General features: G+C 36.1%; 1 protein-coding gene across 1 annotated transcript in view; it reads left to right on the forward strand.

Annotated features, from left to right (window-relative positions):
• LOC128552447 (plexin-B2-like) overlaps positions 1 to 19,648 on the forward strand; it is a gene marked incomplete at its 3' end in the record, with an annotated part of 37,067 nt that overhangs the window by 14,737 nt on the left and 2,682 nt on the right. The window contains exons 3-4 of the mRNA XM_053533487.1: positions 10,498 to 10,612; positions 17,226 to 17,383. Of these exons, the coding sequence (XP_053389462.1) occupies positions 10,498 to 10,612; positions 17,226 to 17,383 (273 nt within the window). The remainder of the gene's footprint in view (positions 1 to 10,497; positions 10,613 to 17,225; positions 17,384 to 19,648) is intronic.

A 19,648-nucleotide genomic window follows, 5' to 3' on the forward strand; every position in this document is an offset into this window, starting at 1 on the left:
GTAACCTTGATCTTAAGCCGACAAGGCTGACTCATGGGTTCTGCACATCGTCTTGATGAGGTGATCATTTGACCCAAGTTTCATGAAAATCCTTCAAGGGGTTTAGGGAGATGGAGCAGACACGAAAGTGTTACGGACAGACGGACGGAAGGATGGATGGACAGAAGGACAGACGGAGACCATTCCTATAATATCAAAAAAACAGTGTAAGTTAAGCGCACAAAATTTACAAAAAAAAATTTTCGCCTTTAAAATGTGTAAGTATTTACCTTTAAATATGATATGAAATTTATTTGTGAAAATGATCTTTAACTTCAGTATCATAATTACTTGTAAGAGACAATTTTTGCTCAATTTCCTGCCAGTCAAATTAACTATTTCGATGATTTTCAGTGTATTTCGTAGTTATGAAAAGCATAAATTATACTATTGCGTTTCAAGCATTTTTTTTTTATATTTTATATCATAATATAAATTAACTATGTATTATATAAGGATGATTATTTGCTAAGTGCAAGATCTCTTTTTTCACCGAGTGTGCATCAGATACCTAATATTTTCACTGGTAATGAATGTGAAATATTTTTTATCTTTCACTGCAACCAAACAAGATTTCTTTTTAATTTTATGAATCAATGTCAGTGACATTTTAAGTTGTAAACTCTAGGTTGTTCAGGAATTTATTTTGTTCACTATGATTCAATTTATCAATCAAGTTATATTTTCTCAGTCTTTACATCAAGGATATATTCTAAACATATCTCACTGTAGTTGCAAAATGGTATTTCTAATGTATAAATAAATGCTTGAATAAGTCTTCTTTGTAGATAGAGTATATGTGCATTGAGTATATAACCTGATAAGCCAATTTGCTGGCCTCAGCTGATAAAATTAATTGGATAATGATATGCCCAACCACAAGATGACCTATTAATAGGGTGATAAATTGCCTTGCTCACCGGGGTTTCAAGGAGCTTTGGGGAAAGTCTCTAAACTGTATTAGGAACAATAGCCGAAAATCTCGTTGTTAGCACCTAGGCGGTGAAGCTACATGTAGACTTGATTGGAAGAAATGGGTGATAACGGTCAATTAAACGATAATTATTTTAAAAGGTTGCAATCTTTCAAAATGTAGATTGATTGTCACACATATTCTAAATTAAACTTTTGACTATTGAATGCCTTTGCCGGTTGGTCCTTGAAAATTGACTCAACCTGAAATATTTTATATCGATTTTATCTACAAGATTTATTTCATTCCTTTGAGGATTCCATTTTATAAATGATTCTAGGTAAACTTTTAAGCTTTAAAAAGATACCAATAAGCTGGATTCTAAATCATGATGACCAGGTTCGTTCTTCCTATATAGCAAGTCTCCCAATTCAGTTCACCTTGGGAACGCAACCAATTCACATGCCGAACTATAGACATAAATTACCTTATTTACCTCCCTTAGAAAGCTAAACGACATTTGCAACAAATTATTCCTAAGCGAGGGAACAATGTTTATCTCCAAAAAATGTATATAATTTTTATGATATTTATGCATGAAACAGACAAATACTAATGTCACGGTGTATGTCCTGGACAAAGGGTAAAAATCCCGGAAATTTTAACTCAGAATCCCGGAAAGGTTAGGAAAAATTATGGCATGTATGTCAAAGATCAAGGTCATAGTGACCCAAAATGGTTGAACTTTTGTGAGCTCTTGTTTCCCTGGATTTTGGGTTAAAGTCAGTATGTATTATACAGGGCTGTATGTTATACATGGGTATCTACAGTAAATTCCTTTTTAAAATTGTGCCAAACTTAGTAGCAAAGTATTTCAAATGGCGGAGCTTGGCCCCTTTAAGGGGTTGCTATGGCTTAAATTAGAAATACCTTTAAGTGACTTGTTTTCTTGAATGTTTTCTTTTGTAGCATTTTAAGGTGCTTTCCTGATTTTTATGCCTCCCGTATCTACTGATGCGGGAGGCATATAGTGGTCGTTCTGTCCATTCGTCCGTCCGTCCGTACGAGGTTAACTAAATGGGACCGTTTTGTCTAGCATCAACCCCTTTTACTAGAATGACTTGAAACTAATGCAGATGTGACCTGTGACCATTCCTCATCTTCAAACATCACCTGACCTCAGTTTGACCTTGACCTTGACCTCATTTTGGACTTAGGTTGCTTTATATGGGCCATCTCTTGGTTAAACAAATGGGACTGTTTCGTCTAGCATCAGTACCGCTTACAAGAATGAATTGATTCTAATACAGATGTAACCTGTGACCATTCCTCATCTTCAAACATCACCTGACCTCAGCTTCGGTTGCTTTGTATCGACAAGGAAGCCACTGGGGGCATCAAGCGTTTATTGAACACAGCACCTTGTTTTCATATGGGGGAAGCTTAGCACCTTTTAGGACTGGTGTCACTTATACCAAAAATAGAAATCCTCTAAATGACTTTTTCTCATGAATCACTAGAGAGATCATCATTATACTTTGTGTGTAGCTTCATTTTACGGTCCTTTCCCAATTTTGTTAAAATATCTTGGCTCCTATTAGGAGCTTATAGAGCTCAGAATAGAAATACTATTAAATAACAGCTTAATGAATCTTCACTGAACTTAGTCTGTAGCATTATAGTAATATCTTCATTCTAGCTTGTTCAAATATGGGTACCCACCTTACAGGGGATATCAAGTTTGTATAAATGTTTCAGCTTGGCCTGTTTTAGGGGCCACCGGTGGTAAATAAAGAAGAACTTAATAAACTACTACTTCTCTGGACCAACTGTCTGTCAATCCCTCATAATTATGCTCTCTTTGGAGGAAGGCAGGGTATACAATAATTGTTTTGCAGATGCCAGTCGGTCTGTATGTCGGTCAGCATGTAGACCAATTGGTTTCTGGATGATAACACAAGATCGCTTGAGCTTAGGATCATTAAAGTTGATAGGAAGGTTGGTCATGACCAACAGGTGACCCCTATTGATTTTAAGGTCAGTAGGTCAAAGGTCAATGTCACAGTGACCTGGAACAGTTAAATGGTTTCTGGATGAAAACTCAAGAATGTTTGGGACAAGGATCATGAAAGTTGATAGGAAGGTTGGTCATGACAGTAGATAACCTCTATTGATTTTAAGGTCAGTAGGTCAAAGGTCAAGTTCAGTGACCAGGAACTGTTAAATGGTTTCCAGATAATAACTCAAGAACATTTGGACCTAGGTTCATGAAAGTTGATAAGGAGATACGTCATGACAAGCAGGTAACCCTTATTGGTTTTGAGGTGAGTAGGTCAAAGGTTAAGGTCACAGTGACCCAGAACACTTAAACGGTTTCCGGATGATAGCTCAAGAATGCTTTTACCTGGGATTTTGAAAATTGATAGGGAGGTTGGTCATGACCAGCAGATGACCCCTAGCATATAGGTAGATGGCGATGAGACAATTGACAGAACCCTTAAACATTCTCTGTGGATCAAAAAAGTCAAGGTCTTAAGCTGACCTAAAAGGTCAAAATTGTTCATCAGTCGTGTGTCCGTCAACATTTTCTAAAAAATTCTCTTCTTGAAAACCACTAGGCAGAATTACACCAGACTTCCCAGGAATGATCCTTGGGTGGTCCCCTTTCAAAATTGGTCAAAGAATTTTATTCCATGCAGAACTCTGGTTGCCATGGCAACCAAAAGGAAAAACTTTAAAAATCTTCTTGTCCAAAACCGCAAGGTCTAGAGCCTTGATATTTGGCTTGTTACGTCATCTATTGGTCCTCTATCAATAGTGTTTAAATTGTGCCCCTGGGATGAAAAGAGGCCCCAGCCCGGGGGTCCCAAGTTTTACATTGACTTATATAGGAAAAAACTTTCAAAATCTTCTTGTCTGAAACTACTATTTTCTTGTTTTCTAAGCTACAGCAAAAGGATTTGGACCACCTGTAATATTTTTTGCAGATTTGAAAAGAAACCTTGCATAATCTTTACCCATTCTCCTAATTTTAACTAAGAAATCTGTTCAAGCAAACAACTCTACTCAAATGAACAATATAGGGCCATCATGGCCCTCTTGTTCAAGTTATGCACAAGATGTAAAAAGAGGCCCCTCCTGGGGGTCACCTGTTATATGAGTTATATAGGAATAAATACTTCTAAAATTATCAGATCATATTTCCTAGACTGTTTAATTATAATAACATGATGACCACAAGCGACTAGGGGTCACTTGACTAAGACCTTGACCCACTGACCTACTTTCTTGTTTTTAGCTCACCTGAGCACAAAGTGCTCAAAGGTGAGCTTTTGTGATCACTCTGTGTCCGTTGTCCGTTGTCGTCCATCGCCTGTCAGTCGTCTGTCGTCAACAATTTGACTATTAACACTCTAGAGGTCACAATTTTCACCCAATCTTAATGAAACTTGGTCAGAATGTTACCCTCAATAAAATCTTGGACAAATTTGATATTGGGTCATCTGGGGTCAGAAACTAGGTCACCAGGTCAAATCAAAGGAAAAGCTTGTTAACACTCTAGAGGTCACAATTTTGACCTAGTGAGTCTTAATGAAACTTAGTCAGAATGTTACCCTCAATAAAATCTTGGACGAGTTCGATATTGGGTAGTCTGGGATCAAAACTAGGTCACCAGGTCAGATCAGAGGAAAAGCTTGTTAACACTCTAGAGGTAACAAATTTGGCCCAATCTTAATGAAACTTGGTCAGAATATTACCCTTAATAAAACATTGGATGAGTTTGATATTGGATCATCTGGGGTCAGAAACTAGGTCACCAGGTCAAATCAAAGGAAAAGCAAGTTAACACTGTAGAGGCCACATTTATGACTATATCTTCATGAACCTTGGTCAGAATGTTAATCTTGATGGTCTCAAGGTCCAGTTTGAATCTGGGTCATGTAGGATCAAAAATTATGTCACCAGCTCAAATCAAAGGAAAAGCTAGTTAACACTGTAGAGGCCACATTTATGACCATATCTTAATGAAACTTTGGTCAGAATGTTGATCTTTATGATCTATAGGTCAAGTTCAAATCTGGGTCAGATGGGGTCAAAAACTAGATCACTAGGTCATTATCAAAGGAAAAGCTTGTTAACACTCTAGAGGCCACGTTTATGACTGTATCTTCATGAAACTAAGTCAGAATGTTAATCTTGATGAACTTTAGGACAAGTTCAAATCTGGGGGGTCAAAAACTAGGCCAATGGGACAAATCAAAGGAAAAGCTAGTTAACACTCTAGAGACCACATTTATGACCATATCTTAATGAAACTTGGTCAGAATGTTAATCTTGATGATCTTTAGGTCAATAGGTCAGGTGAGCGATACAGGGCCTTCATGGCCCTCTTGTTTAAGATACAGCCTTGATATTTGGATGACATGTACAGTTTTGCACACCTTAAAACCGACTTTCAGTGACTATTAATGTGACCTACTTTCTCATATTTTAACATCAGTGTGCCATTTTAAACATGTGGCTGATATTATTCAGGTGAGCAAATTAGGGTCATTAAGACCCTCTTGTTTTCTGTTTTATGACCTTACCCTTTTTTAGCTCACCCGAGCATGAAGTGCTCAAGGTGAGCTTTTGTGATCGCCCTGTGTCCACCGTCGTCTGTCCGTCTGTCCGTCCGTCCGTCCGTTGTCAACAATTTGACTGTTAACACTCTAGAGGTCAAAATTTTGACCTAATCTTAACGAAACTTGGTCAGAATGTTACCCTCAATAAAATCTTGGACGAGTTCGATATTGGGTCATCTGGGGTCAAAAACTAGGTCACCAGGTCAAATCAAAGGAAAAGCTTGTTAACACTCTAGAGGCCACAATTTTGGCCCAATCTTAATGAAACTTGGTCAGAATGTTACCCTCAATAAAATCTTGGACAAGTTCGATATTGGGACATCTTGGATCAAAAACTAGGTCACCAGGTCAAATCAAAGGAAAAGCTTGTTAACACTCTGGAGGTCACAATTTTGGCCCAATCTTAATGAAACTTGGTCAGAATGTTACCCTGATAAAATCTTGGGTTTGATATTGGGTCATCTGGGGTCAAAAACTAGGTCACCAGGTCAGATCAGAGGAAAAGCTTGTTAACACTCTAGAGGTAACAAGTTTGGCCCAATCTTAATGAAACTTGGTCAGAATATTACCCTTAATAAAACATTGGATGAGTTTGATATTGGATCATCTGGGGTCAGAAACTAGGTCACCAGGTCAAATCAAAGGAAAAGCTTGTTAACACTCTAGAGGTCACATTTATGACTATATCTTCATGAAACTTGGTCAGAATGTTAATCTTGATGATCTAAAGGTCCAGTATGAATCTGGGTCATGTAGGGTTAAAAACTAGGACACTAGGTCAGATCAAAGGAAAAGCTAGTTAACACTCTAGAGGCCACATTTATGACCATATGTTAATGAAACTTAGTCAAAATGATCCATAGGTCAAGTTCAAATCTGGGTCAGGTGGGGTCAGAAACTAGGACACCAGGTTAAATCAAAGGAAAAGCATGTTAACACTCTAGAGGTCACAGTTTTGGCCCAGTCTTAATGAAACTTGGTCAGAATGTTACCCTCAATAAAATCTTGGACGAGTTTAATATTGGGTCATCTGGGGTCAAAACCTAGGTCACCAGGTCAAATCAAAGGAAAAGCTTGTTAACACTCTAGAGGTCACATTTATGACTATATCTTCATGAAACTTGGTCAGAATGTTAATCTTGATGATCCATAGGTCAAGTTTAAATCTGGGTCAGGTGGGATCAAAAACTAGGTCACCAGGTTAAATCAAAGGAAAAGATTGTTAACACTCTAGAGGTCACGGTTTTGTCCCAATCTTAATGAAACTTGGTCGGAATGTTACCCTCAATAAAGTCTTGGACGGGTTTGATATTGGGTCATCTGGGGTCAAAAACTAGGTCACCAGGTAAAATCAAAGGAAAAACTTGTTAACACTAGTGGCCACATTTATGACCATTTCTTAGTGAAACTTGGTCAGAATGTTAATCTTGATGATCTATAGATCAAATTTAAATCTGGGTCAGGTGGGGGTCAAAAACTAGGCATTCTAGCATACCAGAGGTCTACCATGGTCCCACGGATGAACCTCTTGCACATTTCGCTGACATTTGTGGTTTGATTACATTACGGGTAAAACATTTCAGCCAATCAGCGTTGTTTCGCGACAAATCATAGCGAACCAATCAAAATCGTCCGTGAAAAGAGTGACCGCGTCCTTTCCAATTGTGACGCCGTCAATTCTTGGATGTCGGGTGGGTGTATGTAGAACGAACGTTTCTGTGCAATTTTATTATTTTTATTTTATCCACAATAGTTCAAATTAACAAAAGATATAAATTTACAAAAAATGTATAACAAAATAAGTAGTCAGCTTTTGAACACTGGTTATCCAGTTAATACAATTAGATGATAAATTTAGTGTCACTTTTAATGTTGGTTAACCAAACTAACAAGAAATTAAACATTAAGTATATAACACCCTTGTTCTGTCGATGTCCACTAACTAACTGGCTTTTTACCTGGATGCTGCATTATTTCTTATCTTTTCAATTTAAGATCTTCAACCAATGAAATCACAGATTAATATCTTGACAATCAGTCTATTCGAATTATGCAAATTAGTCTTATACAGTCTTATCACATTTATGATAGCGATCAAAGGAAGCGATAAACAATTGAACAAAGACCTTGTTAGAAATTATCTACACTTCGCACTCTTGCATTGCATAACAAATAATCAGCTTAATTGTCTACAAATATTACAGAACCTAGCAACTTCAAAGTTTACAGCAGGACACAATATAAATGTCGAATTACGAAGAATATTATTATTATCTGATGTAAATCTCTTAACATTGAATTACAGGAATAAATCTTTATTAATCGCAATCATGGAATATCGCTTTTATCCATCATAAGCAAGTATTTTTGCTTACAGGTTGTTTAAGTTTCAGTTCGGCATGCCGAATAATGGCGAACAATGATTGGCTGAAACCACACCCCGTATTAAGTACGAGCGCGCATGCTCGCCAAATAATCGATAAAAATAAATCAGAGGTTCGTATCGGGATTTTTACGAACCTCTGATGGATGAGAATGAAACTATGTCACTAGGTCAGATCAAAGGAAAAGCTTGTTAACACTCTAGAGGTCACATTTATGACTATATCTTCATGAAACTTGGTCAGAATGTTAATCTTGGTGATCTCAAGGTCCAGTTTGAATCTGGGTCATGTAGGGTCAAAACCTAGGTCGCTAGGTCAAATCAAAGGAAAAGCTAATTAACACTCCTGAGGCCACATTTATGATCATATCTAAATGAAACTTGGTCAGAATGTTAATCTTGATGATCCATAGGTCAAGTTTAAATCTGGGTCAGGTGGGAACAAAAACTAGGTCACCAGGTTAAATCAAAGGAAAAGATTGTTAACACTCTAGAGGTCACGGTTTTGTCCCAATCTGAATGAAACTTGGTCGGAATGTTACCCTCAATAAAGTCTTGGACGGGTTTGATATCGGGTCATGTGGGGTCAAAAACTAGGTCACCAGGTCAAATCAAAGGAAAAACTTGTTAACACTAGTGGCCACATTTATGACCATATCTTAATGAAACTTGGTCAGAATGTTAATCTTGATGATCTATAGATCAAGTTTAAATCTGGGTCAGGTGGGGGTCAAAAACTAGGCATTCTCGCATACCAGAGATCTACCATGGTCCCACGGATGAACCTCCTGCACATTTCGCCGACATTTGTGGTTTGATTACATTACGGGTAAAACATTTCAGCCAATCAGCTTCGTTTTGCGACAAATCATAGCGAACCAATCAAAATCGTCCGTGAAAAGAGTGACCGCGTCCTTTCCAATTGTGACGCCGTCAATTCTGGGATGTCGGGTGGGTGTATGTAGAACGAACGTTTCTGTGCAATTTTATTATTTTTATTTTATCCACAATAGTTCAAATTAACAAAAGATATAAATTTACAAAAAGTGTATACATAAAATAAGTAGTCATCTTTTGAACACTGGTTATCCAGTTAATACAATTAGATAACAAATTTAGTGTCACTTTTAACGTCGGTTAACCGAACTAACAAGAAATTAAACATTTAAGTATATAACACGCTTGTTCTGTCGATGTCCACTAACTAACTGGCTTTTTACCTGGATGCTGCATTATTTCTTATCTTTTCAATTTAAGATCTTCAACCAATGAAATCACAGATTAATATCTTGACAATCAGTATATTCGAATAATGCAAATTAGTCTTATACAGTCTTATCACATTTATGATAGCGATCAAAGGAAGCGGTAAACGATGGAACAAAGACCTTGTTAGAAATTATCTACACTTCGCACTCTTGCATTGCATAACAAATAATCAGCTTAATTGTCTACAAATATTACAGAACCTAGCAACTTCAGAGTTTACAGCAGGACACAATATCAATGTTTAATTACGAAGAATATTATTATTATCTGATGTAAATCTCTTAACATTGAATTACAGGAATAAATCTTTATTAATCGCAATCATGGAATATTGCTTTTATCCATCGTAAGCAAGTATTTTTGCCTACAGGTTGTTGAAGTTTCAGTTCGGCATGCCGAATAATGGCTAACAATGATTGGCTGAAACCACACCCGGTATTAAGTACAAGCGCATGCTCGCCAAATAATCGATAAAGATAAATCAGAGGTTCGTTCGGGATTTTTACGAACCTCTGATGGATGAGAATGAAACTAGGTCACTAGGTCAAATCAAAGGAAAAGCTTGTTAACACTCTAGAGGCCACATTTATGACTGTATCTTCATGAAACTTAATCAGAATGTTAATCTTGATGATCTTAAGGTCAGGTTTGAATCTGGGTCATGTGGGATCAGAAACTAGGTCACAAGGTCAAATCAAAGGAAAAGCTAGTTAACACTTTAGAGGCTACATTTATGACCATATCTTAATGAAACTTGGTCAGAATGTTGATCTTGATGATCTTTAGGTCAATAGGTCAGGTGAGCGATACAGGGCCTTCATGGCCCTCTTGTTCCAAAAAAGTGATAAAAACACATGGTAGTAGTATATTTTTAAATGTTTTATATAAAAACGGATTATGAAGTGTACAAAGATACCATTGCTTTACAAAGTTAGACAATAGAGTAATCTTTAAGAGCATAGTTTTAAGATCACTAAGAATCTGCAAATTCAATCTGTATAGTCAAATATTGTCTCTCTGACAGTGAAAAGATGCACCCAAAAAGCTGAAATTCTGTAAGGCATATGTTCATTTAATTCATTAGTCCAAAAGTGTACTTTCTGTAGTTGGACATTGCCTGGGTCTGCTGCCATTGAACTTCATAGCATTATTGTCAGTGATCAGAAAATGAGAACCCTTGCAAAATTTTTTTACATGTAGCACTACCTAGTGGTTCCCTTCTCAACCAAGGGCCTTATGCACCACTAATTTACTTGTCATTTTTACAGATCACTTCATTGAAACCTTCGAAAGGACAAGAATTGCAAGTATTTATCAAGTATGGAAGTTCAGCTACCTTCAGCCAAGACCTTGCAGAATTTGATGAGGATGATCATACCACAGGTTTATATGTATTTTCTTTCATTCTCTAATAGCAGTCATAATGTGATGCTTTGATGTTATGATATCACACATTTATGTGGGGGTGGGCATAGAGTGTTGCTGCTGTCCATACATATGTCAGTTCATATGTACATATGTCCCGAAATCTTGTGTGTTCAACTCCTGTCACACTAACAACTGGTTTGATTCAAACTTTCACAGATAAACAAGCTTGATGTGTATAGATGACCATAAAGGAAGGAATTTTTCTGTGACTATTTTTACTGCAGTTATGGTCCTTTGATAGTTTTTTGCTATGTAGAATATAGAGAAATATCTTGTGTGTCCAACTCTTCCAACACTATTACAGTGTGTACATACCAGGAGGTATGTGACGTCATTTTCGGGTATTACAGCTAGAAAATTAATAAATAAATCCATCGATTTAGAACTTAAAAACAATGCAAGTATTTCATTTTTTTCACCAATTTGAATAATTCCTTTACTAGGCTCAAGTTAAGATAGTGGGCTATAAACATAAGACTATGTTTTTAGATCACCCAGTCCAAAGGCTCATGGTTAGCTTTTCTGGCCTCACAATGTGCATCCTGCATCATCCGTAGTGTGTCCGTCACCATTTTCTAAAAAAAAAATTCTTCTTCAAAACCACTGGACGGATTTAAACCAAACTTGACAGGAATGATCCTTGGCTGGCCACCTTTCAGAAGTGTTCAAAGAACTGAATTCTATGCAGAACTCTGGTTGCCATGGCAGCCGAAATGAAAAACTTTAAACATCTTCTTGTCCAAAACTGCAAGGCTAAAAGCCTTGATATTTTGCATGTGACATCATCAACATCATCAATAACAAGTTATGAAACAGAAAAAATTTAATAGATCTACTAAATGATCTTTAAGAAGCATTGGAAAAATACAAATACAAATTTAATTTTAAAAGCTAAAGAAATCTGCAAGCAGGTATTATACATTTGGAAACGAGTCTCAAACTCAGTTATCCGCAAAACTGTTCTTAAAGGAACAATAGGTGTATTCATGAATCTGCTAACCATATTTTCATTCTTGCTGTATTTCCATTTTCCGAAGACACATTTTTAGCTCGACTATTCGGAGAATAAGTAGAGCTATCCTACTCACCACGGCGTCGGCGTGGGCGTCGGCGTCGGCGTCACACCTTGGTTAAGTTTTTCGTACCAGTCCACATTTTGACAATGTCTTTTGAGATAAAGCTTTGAAACTTTCAACACTTGTTTACCATCATCATGGCCAGTTATAGGCAAGAGCACATAACTCCATCAAGGATTTTGGCTGAATTATGGCCCCTTTTGACTTAGAAACCATGGTTAAGTTTTTCGTACCAGTTCATATTTTGACAAAGTCTTTTAAGATAAAGCTTTGAAACTTTCAACACTTGTTTACCATCATCATGGCCAGTTATAGGCAAGAGTACATAACTCCATCAAGGATTTTGGCTGAATTATGGCCCCTTTTGACTTAGAAATCATGGTTAAGTTTTTCGTACCAGTTCATATTTTGACAAAGTCTTTTAAGATAAAGCTTTGAAACTTTCAACACCTGTTGACCATCATCATGGCCAGTTATAGGCAAGAGTACATAACTCCATCAAGGATTTTGGCAGAATTATGGCCCCTTTTGACTTAGAAATCATGGTTAAGTTTTTCGTACCAGTTCATATTTTGACAGAGTCTTTTAAGATAAAGCTTTGAAACTTTCAACACTTGTTAACCATCATCATGGCCAGTTATAAGCAAGAGCACATAACTCCATCAAGGATTTTGGCTGAATTATGGCCCCTTTTGACTTAGAAATCATGATTTAGTTTTTCGTACCAGTTCATATTTTGACAAAGTCTTTTAAGATAAAGCTTTGAAACTTTCAGCACTTGTTTACCATCACCATGGCCAGTTATAGGCAAGAGTACATAACTCCATCAGGGATTTTGGCTGAATTATGGCCCCTTTCGACTTAGAAATCTTGGTTAATATTTTGTACCAGTTCATATTTTGAGAGTCTTTTGAGATAAAGCTTTGAAACTTTCAACACCTGTTTACCATCACCATGTCCAGTTATAGGCAAGAGTACATAACTCGATCAAGGATTTTGGATGAATTATGGCCCCTTTTGACTTAGAAATCTTGGTTAAGTTTTTCATACCAGTTCATATTTTTTGTTAAGTGTTTGACATATGGCTTTGAAACTTTTATCACTTGTATAGTATAATAGTCTCTATCTTTAGGAAAGAGAAAATAATTCTGTCATCTATTTTGGCTGAATTATGGCCCTTTTTGGACTTTGAAATTGGTTCTGTTTTCATACAAGTCCATGTTTTGTCAAAACTATTTGACATATGGCTTTTAAACTTTGAACACTTGTTTATCATTATGATTTCCATCTGTAGGCAAGAGTACATAACTATTCTGACTGAATTATGGCCCTTTTTGGACTTTGAAATTGCCTCATATATTGCCATTTAGTGCAAGACTTAACGAAATCAAAGTAATACAGGAACATTGTTTGTCTGATCTATTGATTTCTTTTGTCTGAATATCCGTGGAAATATTTTGACCCCATTCTTCAATCAATTCTTCGAATAGTCGAGCGCGCTGTCATCAGACAGCTCTTGTTTACAGAGAAACCTAACATTTTATTTCAAGTTGAGTGGTTTGCAGGCCTTCTTTGAACCAAAATAAACAGTGGTAAAAGGCAAAACAAGGCAATGTAAAGGAAAGCAATCCTGCATTATCTTGTAAAATATTGGCTTTTCTTGTGGTATTACCCTCCAAGAAATTGCTGAATTTGGGAATGGAACAGACCTTTGCAAAAACTGCATTGAATTTCAGAAACACTTTGTCTTGTGTTTATAGTCCAGTATCTTTGCTTGAGCCTTGTAAAAACTTTTTTGAAATAGGTGAAAAAATGATATACTAACGGTGTTTTTAAGTTTTGAATTGGTGGATTTGTTTATTAATTTTCTTGCCTTCAAGCACATGGTATGTACACACTGTATTAGCCTGATTTGCTTAAAACTTTCACAGTAGGACAAGCTTGATGTGCAGATGACCAAAAAGCAAGGAAGGAGTTTTTTCTTTGACTATTTTACTGCAGTTATGGCCCTTTGATAGTTTTTGACACAAATAGTATGTAGTTGGCTGCTTAAGTTGAAATTATGAATAAAAATTGAATTTTTTAAGCTAGTTGGCTAATTGCTTAAGGCAAGTGAGTGCAGTTCAATTATAAAAAGTAAAAACTTAAGTGTTGCAGTGAGATCTAGGCATTTGTAAAAAAAACCCTCATGTAGAAAATTTCTCAGAAGCGTTATCACACAACAGAAATGTGATGTGAAATAGGTAGCTGTTTAAAGTAAATCACAGTCAAATACTGTTACCTCGATATTCAAGGAACTGCAAAAATTGCATCAACGTATCCCAAGTTTGACGTAACGATATCATCTATCTAGGACTACATTTTATATCTATGTAGGACGTTTGTATTGTCATTACATCCCTTGCTTCTTTTAGAGGGTTTAAAAGGGGAAAGATATACAATCCAAAATACGATTATCTTATTGACAAATAAAACATTTTAATTCAACAATAAATGGCAGATGTTTACTCTGTCAATCAGAAAAAATGTTTAGTCCAAATTATTGTTATCTTGGAAAACAGCTTGCATGTTTTTATCACTGTATAAATTTACTAAATTGTTATCTGGATGTATACGTATGTACTGTATGTTATATATGTGTATTTGACCGATACATTGATGCTTTTTTTCTTCTTCTTCATAAAACTGCATAGAACAGTATTTTATCCTAGGGTAACCTAATTACTTTTAAATATGTATGTATGTTTGTCTTGTTTAATCTATACATTTATATTAATGAAATTTGTTAATGTTGAATGCACTATTTTTGTATGCTTATTTGTTAATATTTTTGCAATTTTTCTGTGAAGCACTTTTGAACGTGTACACATGCATGAAAAGAGTGCTATATAAATGTGGTATAAAATATATATATATTGCTGATGCTGCCCACGCATTGTGGGACTCATGTCAATCTGTAAATAAACGAAACAGATTGATTATTGAGAATTAAATGCAAAGTTGCTAACAATTAAATTGGAATAAAGACTAATTAACAAACAAAACTAAAACACAAACTAACCTGATTATAATTAATACATCGCTGAACAACAATAGGTTGATTTTCACACCTTACAAATAACATGGATATTGGTGTAAAAAACAGTACAGGTAAGTTGAGGGGACTGAAACATTCCATCTAGCTAAACAAAATATTGTGCTAATAATATCAAGGTAATGATGAATAATACCATAAAATGTATACAGAAAAGTTGGGACGGACAAAAACACTTTGTGCTATCCAGAGTATTGAGGTAACGATATTCAACTGTATTTGTATAGAAGGTAGTCCATTGCCTATCATCAACAGTTTAGCTTGAACATCTTCTCTGAAGTTGCTGTTCAGTTTTATTCCAAACTAAGTATGATGCATTCATAGTATAGAACGTTCACAATTTTGTTCAAAACCCCTGATTGACCTCTTTTTTAGGGGCGACTTGAGATTAAAATAGAAATAAAAAACCTTTAAACAACTTCTCATGAAGCAGTCAATGGATCTTCAGCAGCTTTAGTCTGAGGAATACATGTATGAATCTCTTAGGATTTTGCAGAGGAGATCACTTAGCCCCTGTTAAGGACTGCTAGAGCTAAAAGTAGAAAAAAAAACACTTTAAATGATTTCTTTGTATGCGCCTTATTAAGTCTCCCCCACTGGGGCAATTTGCTTCAAATTTTTTCGTCAAACATCCTTCATATAAAAATGGTCTTTACTAAAAAACTTGATGGCACAGTATGTGGGAGCATCTGTTTCCAATGGACACAATTCTAGTTTATAGTTATGAATTTTTTAAGCAATCAACAACATATTTTTATGGATGCAAGCGCTTTCATTGAAACATAGTGTGTTATAAGATAAAGTTTTGTGTATACATGATTGACAGCTATCAGATCAGTAGGTTATACTGTAGTTGAAATAATTTTAGACTTCTTCCAGTAGCAGGCTTTGTATTGCATAGCAAAAATTCATTCACTTTTTATGCCCCCGGCATCTACTGATGCGGGAGGCATATAGTGATTGTCCTGTCCGTCCGTTCTTTCACTCGTTCGTCCTTCCATACGAGGTTAACCAAATGGGACTGTTTCATCTAGCTTCATTACCCCTTACTAGAATGACTTGATACTAATGCAGATGTAACCAGTGACCATTCCTCATCTTCAGACATCACCTGACCTCAGTTTGACCTTGAACTTGACCTCGTTTTGGACTTGGATTGCTTTGTATTGGCAAGGATGCCACTGGGGGCGTCAAGCGTTTATTGAACGCAGCTTCTTGCTTTCTTTTGAGATGCTTGATAGAAATTTTGTCAGCTTAAGTTATTTCTGCATGTTTGATAAACAGGAAGTAATGGCATAACATCATTTATGTTGATAATGTAGAATAAAACCTGGATTTGGCATACGGAACTGAAGATCATTTTATGATTTAAAGGCAATCTGTGATTTAATTTATTAGAAAAACAGCATTTCTATCTTACAATTATTAAAATATGATATTAAAACAAGTTACACATTAAAAAATTTAAAATACTGACTTAAAACCAGCTTGAAATATGTGGATCACTTTAATCATGGGCAAATATCTCTGAAACAAGTACACAGACCTATGTATTTATTTCACCATATTATATGCCATTGTGTAAATTTAGGACTGGGAGAACTTTTATCAAAATCTACATTGTAGAAAAAATCCTATTCGTGAAAATGTTATGAAAATTGTGATTTTCCTGTAGACTCCCATTATGTAAACTTGCATGAGGTGCTTATTATTCAAATCAGTCTAGCAAAAAGCCAAAACAGGGCCCTATCTTTTTATTTGCCAAATTTTCTAAGAACATTCTGAGGTCTTGAAAAATCAGGGTTTAATCACATTCTACATTGTATAATTTTTTATTGAAGTATGTAGAACTACCTTAACACAGTCTAAACCATCCCTGCAAGTTTGTGCTTTTGGTTATGCTTCACATTCTTGGCAGGGTTCTGTCTGTCGTATATTTCGAGATGAATGTTTTTCATGCAAAGCTAAATTGAGCCATGCCATGAGAAAACCAACATAGTGGGTTTGCGACCAGCATGGATCCAGATCAGCCTGCGCATCTGCGCAGTCTGGTCATGATCCATGCTGTTCGCTAAGGGTTTCTCTAATTGCAGTAGGCTTTAAAAGTGAACAGCATGGATCCTGACCAGACTGCGCTGATGCGCAGGCTGGTCTGGATCCATGCTGGTCGCAAACCCATATTATAATGTTGGTTTTCACATGGCTTGGCTAAATTTTGTTATTTAATGATACATTGTGTCAGGATATATATAAAAAAAGATAAATGTCAGGTGAGCATATTCAGTGCCTCAAGGCAGCCTTGTATTAAAATTTACATATAGTAAAAATAAAACTTAACATCTGGGTAAGCAAAATGCATTCTCATGTATTCAAGTATATAAATATTATTCATCCACAGTGACAGTGTATAGTTGTGCTGAACTTGGTAAAGACTGCAGTCATTGTAGAGCTCTGAAAAGTCACTATACCTGTAGGTGGTGTTCTGGTGATGGTAAATGCCAATACAAAAACAGCTGTATGAAGGCTGAGAACTGTCCACGACCAACAGTTACAAAGGTTATTTTAAACTAGTGATTACCTTGTGAAATGTCTTGTAAAATGTTTCCTCTGCTTTGAATCAGTAAGTATGTAGTTATATGTGAAAGGTAAATATTAGATTTTGCTCGACTATTCGAAGAGTAGTTGGATATTCAAAGAATAGTTGGAGCTCTTCTACTCACCCTGGTATTGGCATCAGCCTCACACCTTGGTTAAAGTTTCGCATGCAAGTACGTATACCTGTCCTTTAACAGCACATTGCTTCGAAATTTATTATACACCTGAAGGGACATATTATGTTATAACGCAGGTGTCCCACTGTCCGTCCATCTGTAAGCAATTTCATGTCCACTATGTAACTCTTGAACCCATAACGCAAAATGTGAAGAAATCCTTCTTTCAGTCAATAGAGTTATCTACTTTTTGCAACGAGGTGACGATTAATGTTCACCACATCAAAGCAATGAGCGGAGCACGTTTTGGATAGCTCGCTTCAAGGTCAAGGTCAGACTTAGGAGGTCAAAAGTCATTTGACTTTATTTCTTGTCCACTCTTACTCTTGAACTGCTTGAAGGATTTTAAAGAAACTTGGCACAAATACTCACCACATCGAGATGTACATAGCACATGTTTCGGATGGCCAGTTTAAGGGGTAGCTTAGTTTGCTCAGGTGAGTTATTGTGATGGCTTGATGTCTGGCAGCGTCATCTGTTCTTGCATAGCTTGTGTATGCAATAGAGGCTGCAGTTTTAGCTCATCTGATTTTATGAAAAAAAAAAAAATGATGAATTATTGTCATCACTTGATCGGCATTGGCATTGGTGTTGCCTGGTTAAGTTTAATGTTTAGGGCAGCTTTTCTCATAAACTGTCAAAGCTATTGCTTTAAAACTTGGAACACTTGTTCACCATCAGTAGTTGACTCTGTACAGCAAGAAACATAACTCCATCCTGCTTTTTGCAAGAATTATGGCCCCTTTTGGACTTAGAAAATATCAGATTTCTTGGTTAAGTTTTATGTTTAGGTCAAGTTTTCCCTCTAAACTATCAAAGCTATTGCTTTAAAACTTGCGGTACTTGTTCATCATTAAAAGGTGACTCTGTACAGCAAGACCTTAACTCTACATTGCTTTTTTGCAAGAATTATGGCCCCTTTTGGACTTAGAAAATCATGGGTATGACAATATTTTTATTATACAGAGACAGATGAGCGTCTGCACCTGCAAGGTGGTGCTCTTGTTATTGATTTGAGGTCAGTATGTCAAATGTCCAGTACACAGTGATGAAATAATTGCTCTTCATTGTGTAGTTACTGAATGCATCAAGGGTGGCATTTCATGTTCTACTTTTTTAATATCTGAAGTTGGACACCTGGTGTTTAAAATGGAATATCACAAAACCAAACCAGATTCTTGGTCAGAAATATATATTAAAAGATCCTAATTCTTTTCCATTGAAAATTATGATGTTCATTTCATATGGAACCAAACCAGATTCTTGGTCAGAAATATATATTAAAAGATCCTAATTCTTTTCCATTGAAAATTATGATGTTCATTTCATATGAACAGCAAAAGGAAAGGCGTGAAAGTAATGTCAACGCTGTTAAGTGATAACAGGCCGCTGTTTTGATGACATCCTGGTATAGTCAGGGAGAACGTTCCTTACATGACGTCACAGTTGTTCCATCTGGTGAACAGAATGGCTGGAAAGCTAATTTTAATGTTAAATGCAACAAAATGTGTGAAATTAATTGTTTACTAATGGAAAGGAAATATTATGTAAAGATAAGAAATGAAAGGTATATTTTCAGTGTTCATGTGAAATTAACGACATAATAGGATCGGCAAATTAAACATGAATCGCTAGTGTCATTCATGGATTTGCCGATCTTAAACTGTCGTTCATTTCACATTTGACACTGCTGCTAAATTACACATAAAAAGACCAAACTTTCAATCACACAGGTGTCTCAGTATACCAGTACATTATTATATTATTATACCAGATTTATATAGTGCCCTTTTCTTGATAAACATGTTCAAAGGCATAGTTATATAGCACAAAGGCAACCACTCAGGGTGCCAAATTCATCCTCTACTAGTACAGACACAGAGCGATCTGACCAGATGGATAAAGTGAGAGAAAACCCCCAGAACAGAGACAGAAAAATCTTTATATACAGGCCTGTCCAGCTAATTTAGGCCAGCTCTTTGGGAATTGACAGTCTGGTTCTTGAATGCACTCAGTGTATAGCACAGATGCAGGCCTATAAACATCATGC

The sequence above is a fragment of the Mercenaria mercenaria genome, unplaced genomic scaffold (genome assembly GCF_021730395.1).
Source record: "Mercenaria mercenaria strain notata unplaced genomic scaffold, MADL_Memer_1 contig_2810, whole genome shotgun sequence".
Taxonomy (NCBI): Eukaryota; Metazoa; Mollusca; class Bivalvia; order Venerida; family Veneridae; genus Mercenaria; species Mercenaria mercenaria.